The sequence below is a fragment of the Phasianus colchicus genome, chromosome Z (assembly GCF_987193195.1).
Source record: "Phasianus colchicus chromosome Z, bPhaCol1.hap1.1, whole genome shotgun sequence".
In the NCBI taxonomy this organism is placed as follows: domain Eukaryota; kingdom Metazoa; phylum Chordata; class Aves; order Galliformes; family Phasianidae; genus Phasianus; species Phasianus colchicus.
This window is the reverse complement of record NC_143476.1, coordinates 85141300-85155326: the sequence shown is the minus strand read 5'-3', so window position 1 is coordinate 85155326 and position 14027 is coordinate 85141300. Positions and strand designations below refer to the sequence as shown.

Below are 14027 nucleotides of genomic sequence, written 5' to 3'. Positions count from 1 at the left end.
TAGTATACTCCTGTCACCAGCTGGCCCACCCCTAATTCTAACCCACAGGCTCTCAACCTGATCCTGACTGTTTCTCAGAGGAAGCTTCTCACAGTCTACCCACTCTTTGACATAGAGGGCAACTCCCCCACCCTTCCTACCTAGCCTTCAATGTCTTCTAAAGAGCCGATAGCCCTCAGTGGTGGTATTCCAGTTATGGGAATGTCCGTTATAGCAACAAGGTCATAACTTTCTAAGCACATCACAGTTTCCAACTCGTCCTGGTTATTTCCCAGGCTGTCTGCATTGGTATAAAGGCACTTCAGCTGGGCTTTCCATCTCATCTCCTTTATAGAGGATCTAGGTTCCCCTAGAACAGCAGCATCCCCAACACCCTTCTGTCCCAGTCCATCCCTTTGTACTTCACTGTCATCGTCCATCAGGTTCAGTATGAGCCCTCATATGACCTGCTCAACCCCAGCGGCCCTAATTTTGCCCCCTTTCCCCTATTTATCTATAAAATATATATATATAATGTGGTCATTATGTAATTAATGACCACAGCTGCACAGTGGGATCTTCAGTTTAAATATGCTGCAATAATGCAAATTCTTTTAACTATCTCAATCAAGAAACATCCTTTATGCTACAACAGTCCAAAATGATACATCATGACTGTAATCTCGGATGCTCAGTTGTGTGCAGCATGTTTGCAACTCAGTCCCACTGCTGTGTTCTTCTGTGCTACTTGCACACCAGCAGCACATCTGATTTTGATGCTAGAGTGCTGTGACAATAGACAGTTCACTTTGTGGCACTAGAGTTATTCTGCTTCTCATTTTCATCCTTTTCTATTTGAATCAAATGAGAGGTATTGTCTCTTAGGTTGTGATCATTCTAACACTAGCTTTAGTGGGGTTCTGTAGTGCAGATATCAAATATTTTTTCAATAATAATAATAATAATAATTTATTAAAAAAACACACAATGTCAAGTCAATATTTTTCATTCCTAGAATATTTCCAGAGAAACTACATTTTAGTGAATACAGAACTAAAAACACATTCTCTTCAATACAATATTGCTCTTAGTGGGAATGAGAAACCAACAAAATTTTCTTTCAAATTTGTTTTTTTTTTCCTTTCTTAAAATAGCAAAATCAAAAACAAACCAAAAAATACTTATTTATTGCTTTCATTTTTCTTAATATCAGGAAAGAATTTCTAGTCTGCTGGTATTATAACACCTTAAGAAGGTAAACGATTCTATGATTACTTCTATCATCCAAAGACTGAGCTGAAAAATGTAGAGCTGCTCGAGGAACTCAGCTTTGAAGTTCAGGTTGTTTGGGAATCTGGCTTTGATCTGAGGGTCATACTAATACCTAGGCTATATATTGAGTTCTTTTTAATTAGAATTGGGTACAGTGTCACCAGGAGTCAATGATTTTGTTGCCCTGTGGAAAGCAATAACTTTAGCTCAGAGGGACACCTGCTAAGTAGTGTATGGGCAAGTAAAACCTAAATCAAGCTTCCACTCCAAATAAATTACTGCTCTGGAGACCTGTGAAGGGAGGTACCTGCAGCAACTCTCGCTGCTAAGACATTGCATGAAGAATCCCCTCTACCAGGGGAGCAGCATTATCAAAGGGTCTGTCACTCCAGCTCTGGATTAATGCCTCCTTTCACTACTTCGTCTTTGTCACTCTTGTCTCAAGTGTGTCTAAACCAGCTCTCAGGACCATACAATGGAAATCGCTCCTAGTGACTGCTGTCCTACTCATCTTTCAGATGAGACACAAAATTGAAGCCCTGAGTACAGAAAAAGATAGCATATTTCACAAGTGGGAAGGGATGTTAGTCTTGGTCTTCTGGCCATCTTCCAGAATGGGTAATTACATCTCTACCTAGCTCAAATTCCCTTTGCTCTACAGTTTTAATTGGACAGTAGTTTCTTTCTCACTTGTCTAAAATCCCAGTTGGGGTCAAGACGCTACTGGCTAATTCAACAGCTATTTTATTTCAGTAAAGCTATACAGACTTCCCTCCCCCAAAAATCTAGTTGTGTTTTCAAACTTAGGAATCATCATACTAAATGTCCTGATCACACAGAGCCCAAAACAAAGAAATCTTTCCTTGACTTTCAAGGCCTAACCTAACCTCATGTGGAAATACCACCTTGAATGGCTTGATAAGGATCAACATCCTCTGAACTCTGCTTTGCAGTCACAAAGAGAATGAATGCTAAGGCAATATGTCCAACACAGAAATCCCATTCACATGGTAAAACTTGCAATGATAGTTTGATTGCCCAGTTGGGAAGTATTCAGTAGTACTTATTAATTTAAGTATTTTACCTGGTATACATGGCTGATGTTTTGGACGGTAGTTAATGGTATCTGCACAATCAGATCTCTTATACTCAAGAGTTTTATTCACTAGAATTATAATGTAACAAGCCATTTTCAAATATTTTTGGCCCAAAACCTTTAAATGGCATAATTTGAGCCAACCATGAGATAAAAGTCCATTTCCATGAGACGGACATTCCTGCAGTAAAGTGCTTATATGGAACCTCCTTAGTATGTGCCTCCAATGAGCCATTAATTAAGCTTAAAGTGAAACATGATCCAAATGGCTTTGGTGAATTGGGTCCAAATTCATCAATTTTGCAAATAAAAGATATCTAACCATTTCTAGAGATAGGTAACCTGAGTCAGAGAAGACGTATAGGTGGACAAGTAAAGAAAAATCAGGCATACATTCTGCAAGGGGACATTTTCACAAAACTTTTCCTGTGAATATTGTTCTAGGGAAAGCAGCTTTCCCTCATGCTGTGCAGCATTATTTGGTCTGCTGAAAACATTGTAGTTAGTTTGTGTACACTCTCCATTTGGAGAGCCATAACTAATGGGAACCAGTCCCAACAACCAGGGAAAAGATTTGTTTTTCCTTTGCCTTTAAATGAAATATCAATGGATGGATATTTTATTTTTAGTTGAATATGAAATTTCACAAGTGCCCTGTCAAGTTCCCATTTTCAAGAATGACTTTATTTCACAAGTCAAGACAGGCTGGGAAATTAGTTTTTCCCACAGAGGACTCTGATTAGGGATTACAAAGTGAGTGTGGTGCCGGGTGATTTTTCCTCCATCTTTTTCCTCACCCTGCCAGCCTAGAGAACATCTGACTGCTGACTAAGGGGAGCAATTCATTACTGCACGCGGGAGGGGGACAAGAAGTAAGATAGTCATATTAAGTAGAGTTGCTAGCCCAGGAGAAAATTGGGAAAGCATAATAATACTTAGCCCTTATATTATTCTTTTCATCAGTAGATATCAAAGCACTTGAAAAAGGAGGTTGATTTGATGGGAAGGGAGATAAATGACAAATCCAAGTAGGCTATTGCAGAGGTACCAGCAGGAATGCTCACTTTCATAATAGGCTCCTTTGACTGTGGTTCTGCAAGGCAGAGAAATAAACAGGTCTTTTCCTCAGTAAAATGCAGATTAACACAACTCTCAAAGTATAATTCAAGCAACGTTGACTTACCTACTGTAACTCTCATGGGGGTTGTGGAAATGTAGTGTCCAATACAACAACTGGAGTGTAAGAGAGAAGCTTATGTATTACTGATAAATGACCAGGCAGACAGGACCTACTGCCTTTGTTGGTGGACAACAGCTGATTTATGCAATGGTTTAACTGCCCATGGAAGCAATAAATAGTCCACACGAAGGGCTCTGTAGTTTCTACCCTATTGAAAATTGGGCCCATTCGGTGATATTTCTAATGTTATCCAGTGGATTATGAGGAGTCACTGGAATTGAAAGTAGTCTTCCAGCTCTTTTAAATGAAAAGCATTGTGTCTCCTCTGCTAGAAGTCCTGCACTGCATGGCCTGATAGAGTTCACTGCCAGACTTCCTTCAGGCCATCTGAAAACGCACATGACGAATCAGATACAGAAAACATCAATCCCAAAGTCAATCTTCATATTCAAGAGCAGAGCAGAGCAGCATCTCTATTGGCTACATGTCTTTAACTGTATATGTGTGCATCTCATTGCAGCAGAAAAGCTCGCTTTTCTACTCTTTGTAGCATGTGCTGTAACTTGTTTCTGTTTGCCAATGGCCTTTCCGCCCGGTGTTTATGATAGTGGTGTTCAAAGAGGCCCGAAGCCCTGCTCTGACAGGCAACCCAGAAAAACATCTCATAAGAGGCAGTCTTAGATCCTATTGGGTCAAACGGCTGCTGTGCAGTCACTACAATTCACATCAGGAGCGAAGAACACTCCAGGGGCAAGAACTTCATATGGAGGTTATCGATATTTTCATGATGCCATCTACAATAATAGCTTGGTTTTCAAAAATGTGAGGGATCAGCAATTTCCTGAGGTATGTCTCTAACCATAAGACTTCCAGAGCAAATAGAGATAGAAAGAAAAAGGAAGGAAAAAAACCACGCCAACTTATTTATATTTGTCCATCCTGCTAACTAGAAAAGGTCACATTTTCAACACCCATTTGCAGAGGTAAATACTTATTCCCTTCACTCAGTCTGAAAATCCTCCATGTTGCTTTGTGCTGACCATGCTGCAGCTCTGCTGTACAGCAGTAGCTTTGAACAGCCCAATCTGCTGTGGACCATTGCCTTCCTCCAATACAGCTACAAATAGGTTTAAATCATTAGATTCAGGTTACCAAACAGTCTCTTGGATCACGGTTAATTAAATGAGTGTTGAAATCTAATTAAGGACTAGTCCAGGTGATAATTAGGAGGAAATGTATGCATTAAAATATTCATTTGTCGATGAGCTGCAATTAAGAGTGTGATTTGGGGAAGGATCAATAACTACATCATGTGATGTAAAAAAAAAATGAAAAGTTGCCCAGCCTTGAGCAGAAATGCAGGAAAATCTTGGCTAGTTTTCTTTTTCTTCTCCCTTCACCCCTGTGTTCTGTTTTGCTCTCATAATAACTTTTGAAGACTGCTCTCCACCCTTGAATAGAGCATTCATCTCTCCCTACCTTTGTTTTCCTGAAGCACTTCTTTCAACCCCTTGTTCTTCACTACATTGTTCAAGTGGGTTATAGATTTATTAGAGAAAGAGTAACAGTTCAAAAAGAAAGATTCTTTGCCAATGAAAATCACTTCTTCCTAGAGCAGGCTGCTAATCTAGGGAAACATTGCTCATTGCGTGGCCTTAGATTATTTTCTGTTTCAACAAGTTAATTCCTCAAACTGTTATTCATAACTGAGGATCTGGAGAGACTATTGAATATGCAAAACTTGGACTTACATATATGTACGTCTGTAGCTGTAGTTTACTAAACTATTTACAGTTTTATACAGACCAGCTCTGCTTTCCCTGAGACTGTTTTATCTGGTTGCAGGTACATAGATGTATATGTAAGAAAGTTAACTACATTCTCTCTATGCAGTCCCATCCAATCCCACTTCGCTGGAAAAAAAAATGGCACTATGCTCTAGACCAGCTCCTCTGGCACAGAGCTGGTGTTCCCCCACTGCCACAGCCAGAGGCTGAGCTGGCCATCTCCCTGCTGACTGTATTTCCATCAGAGAACACCAGCGTGTCAAAAGGGAAGTGTTCCATGGGAGCGTAATGATTTCAGCTGCTCTTTTGTCAGTCTTCTGACAGCTCACCTGCCCATCTCCCCAGGCCCGGTGGCAGCCCAGCTCCTGAGGCAACTGTCTGCCTGCTGTCAGGGCTGCTGCCAGATCCCCCTTCCCCACATCTGTCTTCCCCCAGGGGGACCACAGTGAAGGGAATCAAGCAACCCATGAAGTGAGGAAGTCCTTGAAGCTAGCCAAAACAATATCAGTGCCTGCCTTCCTAGGCAGATCTATTTCTTCCTATCTCTACCTCCTACCAGAAATTTGAGAATTGCAGTTACTGATCTTTCATCTCATTTTGAGAAGGTGAGGGATTTTGTTCATTCCCAAAAGCTCTACATTTTTCACAGACTCCTGCAGCCAGCTCCAATGATCATCAGTAGCTCTGTACTAGTGTTGCCTGAAGACAGAACCCAAATATTGTGAACTGGCCTGGATTTAACAGTGCTGAATAGACACTGCTTGTTGATGCAACTTATGCCCTATCCAGCAAACTGATTCTTGCCTCTAAGAACAGGGCTTTCTCACTGAACATGGAGGTTGCAACACAGCACAGTGTGGAAAGATGATCTGACTCATGGGTCCAGAATGCACAGAGCAAACAAAGTCCATCAAAGTAAGTCAGTTCAAAATCCCACGATGTACATCCATCAAAGGCTTCTACATTTTCCTGCACTGAGTCCATATCCTCATCCTCTGATGAGAACTAACAGACCAGAAGATTTTCTAAAGGTTGAAAAAATAAGGCAACAGCTTTTGCAGAGAGAACATTTATAACAGCCTGGAAGTGTGAACTTTGGAGGACAGTAGGAACAGCTCGACTCAGCTGTTTTCCCTCCAGAGTCCTTCCCTTCCTATACTCTCAGCCTCTTGCAAAAGCTCCGATCCAGAATGCCAGAGAGGTTATATGGGAAAAATGTCAGTGTCAGCAGGATCCTACACTACCAAATCTGTGTGTGACATATGGATTGCATGAGCCAGTGTATATCTCCTGGCTAAGTCTTTTCTATATCTCTTTTGTTTTCTGTCCTGCAGGGAGCCTCTTCAAGCCTGGTGGTGAAGTTTGCAGATACAGACAAGGAGCGTACAATGAGGCGCATGCAGCAAATGGCAGGACAAATGGGCATGTTCAACCCCATGGCCATCCAGTTTGGAGCATATGGCGCCTATGCACAGGCAGTAAGTATAGACATTGGCTCCACGCATGTTTACAGAAACAGGGAAAGCACCTAGATTGCACAAAGACACAAGTGAGCAGAGAGAAAACTGATGAGCGGAAGTGGAACCAGTAACCAGGCCCATGCCTGACACTTCTTGTGGGATCTAAGCCACTGCTGTCAAATCCAAACACCACTAGCCTTTGAATATTTGGATAAAATAGGCCCTGAATTCAGCTCATGTGAGTTCTCTGATCCAAGTCAGTACCATCCAGCCCCAGAGAAGGTTTTAAAGGGCATAAATAGCTCTCCCTTGATACCATCCACACAGATTGAGTTGAACTCAAAGTTACTTGAGGGTAACTTTGGCGTGATCACAGGATAACATGGCAGCTCTTGACAGAAGTGCTTTTAGGTTCAAGGAGGCTGCTATATAATACAGAAATGGATAAACAGATAAAAGCATGCATACAGCGCTGATTCCTCATAACAATATGGTTTAAGCACACTGGGAAAACACTTCAGCTATTCAAAACAGTATTGTTATATCAGGTATCCATTTCTAACATGTCTCCTGACCTCTGGGAGAACCCATGACTGAACAAGGAGATGGGTTCCTGGCACAACCATGGTTTTGATGCCTTTAGCATAAATGGCTTTACTTAGGCTATAATTAATAAAGACCCACAAGACAAGCAACTTGGTAACTTGGTCCCTTTGTCAGGTACTTTAGAGGAAAGTAGAGTGATCCCTGCAGCAGGCAGATACAATACTATCAGGTGACTTTGGATACCTTTTCTGGCACAGATTAAACATTTGCAGGCAGCAAAAGTATACTTAGATGTTTCATCCATCTGGTGATAAAATATGACCCTCTTGTGCTCCATACTGGATATGTGAGCAAGAAACCTATTTTGTAAAATAATATCTTCCTTATTCAGTGAGACTTGCCCTAGGTAATACAGGTCCAACTCCAGAATTTCCCCAACATACCTGTAGTTCCTCTACTGCATTGATCACAATGCCATGCTGTGTTGTCTGTATTTAATTCTCATACACTGGCATCACAGACTTCCCATCCCATCCACATGTTCTTTTTTTTTTTAAATCAAGAGACAAATATCCACTATTTCCTGAGTGCCACGTGCTTTGCTGAGCACTTGGTACAGCGCAGCTCTGCCCTCATGCACAGTCGTGAGGACATACTGTAGGAGCTTCACAGATGCTCCCCTTCTCCTGGGGGGACAGGTTAGGACTTTTTTTATTCTCTCATTAAGCAATTTCATTTTTTCCTTCTATTTTTCACTGTTCTTTTTGTTATTCTCAAAGACAATGGAGGCCTCAGCTGCCTCTTCCTTGGTCCCCTGCTCTCCTCCTCACAGACTGAAGAGCTGCCCCCTCCCTAGCCCAGCTGTGTTTAACTGTCTTCCTATTTGGTTAAGGCTGCAGGATGGGAAAAAGACAGTAAATCCCACATGAGCCCTGGCCAGTGGCCAGCAGCCTGCCAGGTGGGTGCAGCATTTGTTCCCCCATGTATTAAGGGAATAAACAGGAGGGGAACCGACGGGCAGCTGAGGACGCACATCTGCAGAGGCTGTCAGGCAGAAGATGTGACTGCAGAATTACACTATAGGCATTGATCAGGCAGCTGGAAAGGTAATAAGGACACTGCTGTCCTCATACTCTGGACATCTCTTCTTAACTGCGCTCTTCTTAGCTACATTCATTTTTAATCTAGAGTAATTCTTATAATTGCCATTATAAAAGAGTCAGCCCAGAGTTATAGAGATACAAAAGAGGATGAGGTCTGCACCTTTATACCACAAAAGTTCTTCCATCTATTTCTCACTAGACAATACCATTTTGAGGATAGGTACTTGAGTGAGGTTTTGTCTCTGAAGAAAGACTGAGAACAATTCCTGGGTCGGCTCCTGCTTCCCTTGAAACGAATGAATATTTTTTCTATTGAGTTCTGTGAAAACAGTATTGGACCCATATTCTTTTCTTTTTCTTTCTTTCTTTCTTTCTTTTTTTTTTTTTTCCTCCTGCTGGTAAGTATGCAAATAAGGGGGAAAGAATAAATTTTAGATCTTGGACCATAGGATATGACAAGCTGGTGATACCAATTACCCTGGGGACTTCAGAGCTTTCTAAATGATGGGATCACATTTCTTTGTGGTGCCTGTACACCCAGAGCATCCTCAAATGCTGTCTCTCAATCAGCGTCCCTATCTATGTCTCTCCCTATCTGCTTCATCTCAGAGTCTCACACAAAAGGAAAGGAAGGGAGAGCTGAGGCTGTGTGATGTTCCCTCGGTCCTGATTAATCCACCTTGGACTGCTGGCTCTTAGATATCAGGGTGATTGGCACCTTGTAAATGCCAGCAGGAGATGGAGAGATCGATAGTGAGAGAGTGACTGGGGGAGGGGGAAAGGAGGAGGGCAGTTTTATTCAGCCCAAACTGACGTTTAAGAGCAAAAGCAAGTCAAGAAAAGGAAAACTGAAACTGTGAAAACACAAGTGCAAGACAGTGGTGACAGCCTGATGCCACTGTCACCAGCAACTCATGTGACTTTGGGTGAGTCATTTGACTTCCTGGACTTATGTCCCCGTCTACAATTGAAGATGATGACCAGATTTGTTTATTTTCCAGTCTCCCTCGGGGGCATGGCTCTCTCTCATGCCATTCCTCCATAGGTTTTCACACGTAGACCTGATGACAGTGCAAGTTTAAGAACTGCCTCACTGTTTTGTAATGCGGCCAGGACTACCATGAGACATAGGCTATTTGAACTGTACTCTTGCCGTGTCCTCCCAGATATCCCACTGCAATCTAGCAGTGACTGACATCACCATAAAAGAGCTTCCAAGCAGTCCTACTGCTGGTTAACAAGCAGTTTCTAATGGCCATTTCCATGGAGGAAATTGCATTGCCCCCAAGGGGCATCGTCTGCCCATCACATCACTGGGGCTGAATTAGCTCATACAAAAAAGTTTCCATGTGTCAGTGTGACCAGTGCAACAGAAACCCTCATGGTGCAGTTGTTTGAGATATTACCAGGCAACTCTGGATTTACAAATTAAGCAGCATCACTGGGGAGAAGTGGCAGGGGTCTCAGTCCATTAGTATTTGACTGACAGTTGTTAGTGTGCTACCAAGACTGCTCTGGGCCCAAGCTCCTCTTTAAGTTCCTTCTTTCGCAGCTCAGCAAATGGCCATGTCATGGTTCACTCCCCACTGCTGCTCTTTGCCAAGCCTCAGCTTAAGCAACCTTAACCTTGATAGCAGTGACAGCCTTGTATCGGCCACACCACTAGTCCTCACATTCAGCAGCCATATGGCCTCAGCTTCAGAGGCAACAAAACCAGGAAGCAAAGGGGATTCTCCTCTTCTCCTCTATGTGTACGTTTTGTCTCCCCACCATGTGCCACCTGCAAAAAAGAGCTGTTTCAGTAATGCAGAAAGTCACATCAGACCCACCTCACCTCTTCTGTATGCAGCTCAGAGCAAGTCAGCTTTCATGGCTACCCAAAGCTCCCAGAGCCCCTTTACTAATTTGTTTCAGTTTGTTTGGGTTGTTTTTTATCCCCCAGCAATATCTTCCCATATTCATTTAGCTTCTCTTTTTTTTTTTATGAGGCAATTAATTATTTTAGCTTACTCTTGTTTAGGGCACCAGCCCTTTTTATGTCATATTACCGTGGATCCACATCAGCTGGATGTAGGTAACTGTTTCTGTAGTCTCACTGAGGCCAGCTTGAGGTACAGGTCTGAGCTCAGCCTGTGGAAGAGGCTGATGCTGACTAGCACCAGCTTTGTTCTGCTGCCAGATGAGGCACATACTCCATCTGGCACAAAGCATCTTCTTAGACCCCATAGGGTGGCCAAGCCTGAAATCACGAGCAGTTAAAGTAAAACCAGACTATGAACTGTAGTAGTATAGTCCAAGCCCAAATATGCACCACTGGCAAAAGTTCCTCCAACTCTTCTTTCTGTGAAGGAAGTAGCAAGTACTTAGCCGCTGTGTGTTGACCTACCACGAACAAAAGGAAACATGCAGAGACCAGAAAGGGTCGGGGAGATGGGAAAATGCAGAGAGAACACCAAGAACAAAGGAAGGAGCCTTGGAAAGTGACAGATAATGTATAAATTATTTAATTTTTGAATTATTTAAAATAAGATCAAAGTCATAAATCAAGTTTACATAAAAAATGGGGTGGGAGTGTTAGCCACAGTCTCCTGGCCAAATTCCAGCTGTGGGACTGATTGCTTCCTGCAGCAGGGGACAGGCAGAGATTTAGTGAGTGGAAATGGACAGACTGGGGACAGGGCAGCACAGACAATAGTAACATTTGCTCTTTGGCCTGGAACAAATTCTTTCCCTTCAGTAAATCCCAGCTCCCCTCACTCTGAAAAAGTGCAAATGGCTGCAGCTCCTGAACTGCAGACAGTAACTGCAAGGAAACTGGGTGCATTCAGCACTGCATAGATCACAGTCATCATCAGAAGTGCTTACCTCAGTCATCCTGTGATGCTGTCCATTAAAGCCCACCAGCCCACCTCTGCCTCCCTGCCCCAGCTCCCAGGGAAATGAAAGGGCATTCTAATGAATGATCTGAGGAGGAGCTGGAGGGAAGAATCATTTTTTGAACATTTATTCAATGCATACTGTAAAATTAATTTGTAAAGATATTTAAAAGAAATCATCTAGCTCTTAAAAAACATGGAAAAATTACTTTACATAGATAGACAATCTTCTATATGTAATTGTTATTACATTTCAATGACCAAAATAGGGTCATATATTTGGTAAATACTGCCAGTTATGCAAACCAGTTATTCTGATTCATTCCAGAAGAGGAAGCTATTTTGAACCCATGGTACTTTGCAGCAGGATGAATACTTCATATCTGATTGTCATTTCCCTGGTAATTCAGAAAAATTGAGCAGCAGGGAATGAACCATGACATGGCCATTTGCAGATTTGGGCTGCATGTACATTTATATTTTTTTCAGATTCTTTTTTTTTCACAGTTCTCTGAAGTTAGAAATCCAGACTATCATGTATCATTATGAAAAACACCAGGACACATGAATCCAGATATTGCACTTTTTGTTTGTTTGCTTATCTTAATAAAATTTAAATAATATTTTCAAAGCAGATTTTTTTTTCTGGGAATAAATTTTTAGAAGGGAGGACCAACTGAATTTTCTCAGAATATCTGAAGTTTATTTGAAGGCTTCAAGATGTTTTTTCAATAACCAGATAGATAAAGAAGTCATAGATTTATCAGTTCTGTGGTTTTACCAAATATGAATCTTCTTACTGCTTGATTGATCACTTTATTTACCTCTTTCTATCACAGGGATATCATAAGGATTAATTAGCTAAGTGTTTGTATAGATCGTTAGAGGTGAGAAGCGTAGGATGCTTTATTACTTTTATTATTATTACAGAATGAAGAATATGAAAAGTCAAAGAAAACATCAGGTGATTCAGAGACAGGAATAGAAAAAAAAAGAGAAGGTCATCAGATCATTCAGAGAAAGCCTTCACCAAGGGCAATGATCATGCTATTTCAGCAACAGTGTTTCACAAATAATCTTTCTCCCCTATCTTCATCTTCACATGTGTTTCTGTTGGGGTCTGGGGGAGGTTGAGTTGAGCATCACTGGAAGGAGCTTTTGGCCTTGAGGAAGTAATCTCATCTCTCCATGCAAATGTTGGTCCTGTAGAGAAAGGATGATTTTTCCTTCAGTGCAGCCAGCTGCACGACTCTGCTGATTAAAAGCCACTCAAGCCAGAGATGGCATTCTTATTCCCACCACCACCTCTGGGCCACACATCTCCATACATTCCTCTAGACTGATAGTGACCATGCAGGCATGTACTTGTGGAAAGAAACTGGCAGAACGCACTTTGTTTCTGTGCTATGTGGTTAATGCTCTGCTGATGTCCCTGAGCTTACACTCGGCAGCGTCAGACATGCATCTGTCCTGGGACACAGATTGCAGCAAGAGACTGGGAGTGTGTTGCACTTGTTAGCACCAGTAACCTCTTGCTTTGGTGCAGTTGTGCTTCAAAGCTGCATCCTTCTCTATTTTTCGTCTTAATCTCCTACCATAGGATAGAATGGAAAACCTGTGGAGGTGTCTACTCATCCAACTGTTGATAACGCTGACTGCAGTTCAGTCACCTCTGTTTGAGGTAGCAAAAAACATATGGGATGAATCCTCCCACAGGCAGACCCGCCATCATGTGTTATTCCTCTTCATGCCTCTATGGCCTTACCAGTGTCTCTCCAGCTGCATCGTTGATTCTCAGGCCCTGGGATATGCATGACAGGCTGCTGTTTCTATCCATCTACCAGTTTGGTACTCTCCTGCTCTCCTCAGAAGATAAATATTTGAGCAATAAATAACAGCCTGGTTGGAGGAATTTTGTGGAATGAATCCATAAAATCAGATGGGAAAAAGCTCTAAATGCTGAGGCAAAGATCATGCCAAGGAAGTAAGAGAAGAAAAGGAAATACATCCTTTCAGCTGAGGAAAGAAATAGCTCCCTTCCATCCCCTTGGAACAGCCAAAGATAATAAGGCTGCTGCCTTTCTGATTAGTGCTCTGTGGCCCCAGCTCAGGCAGGGAAAATCTGCATTTCAAATGGCATATTTTAAAGTACACAATACCCAGGGGCCCTGCTGCTATTGATTTGCCTCTGGTGGGGTCACTGCCTCACTTTCTACAGCTTTATTAACTGGGATCATACACTGGGCCTCTTTCAAAGTGAAAAGAGAGTGGATGGGACATTTGTCTTTGGGGGGAGCTGGGGATGGAGACGGGTGACTTTTGTTTGAGCTCACTTGGGATTGCCTTGGTGGTTTTATAAGAAAGACCAGAGACCCTCTCAGGACTTGAGGTCTTTGTCATCAGCTTCTTTCAAGGTGAGAGAGTTTCCATCCTCCAGTCTCCACAGTACTGCTGCACTTGGCCACGCTATAACCTCCAGAAGATATCTGGAAAGGTCCCCCTATCCTTCCCCTTTGGTGCTTTCATCTGTGAGTACCTTAGATCTAATAAGGAAGGAACACTTCCTCAATGCACGAATGGGAAACTTGAAAGCAGAAAGGTGGCAGGAGTGTCACAAAGGGCTGTGAGGTCTGTATATACAGTTAGTGTTGGTGTCCTCTCTCCAGCCAGTTAGCTCAGGGTTGGTGCCTATGTTCAGGTTTGGGATGCTATACTCCTTCCAGCCTTG

General features: G+C 42.3%; 1 protein-coding gene across 12 annotated transcripts in view; it reads left to right on the top strand.

Moving 5' to 3' along the window:
* CELF4 (CUGBP Elav-like family member 4) overlaps window positions 1-14027 on the top strand; it is a 716519-nt gene that overhangs the window by 626037 nt on the left and 76455 nt on the right. For all 12 annotated transcript variants that reach the window (XM_090131195.1, XM_031602613.2, XM_031602625.2 and 9 more), the window contains exon 6: window positions 6649-6792. In XM_090131195.1, coding sequence (XP_089987321.1) covers window positions 6649-6792 — 144 coding nt within the window. The remainder of the gene's footprint in view (window positions 1-6648; window positions 6793-14027) is intronic.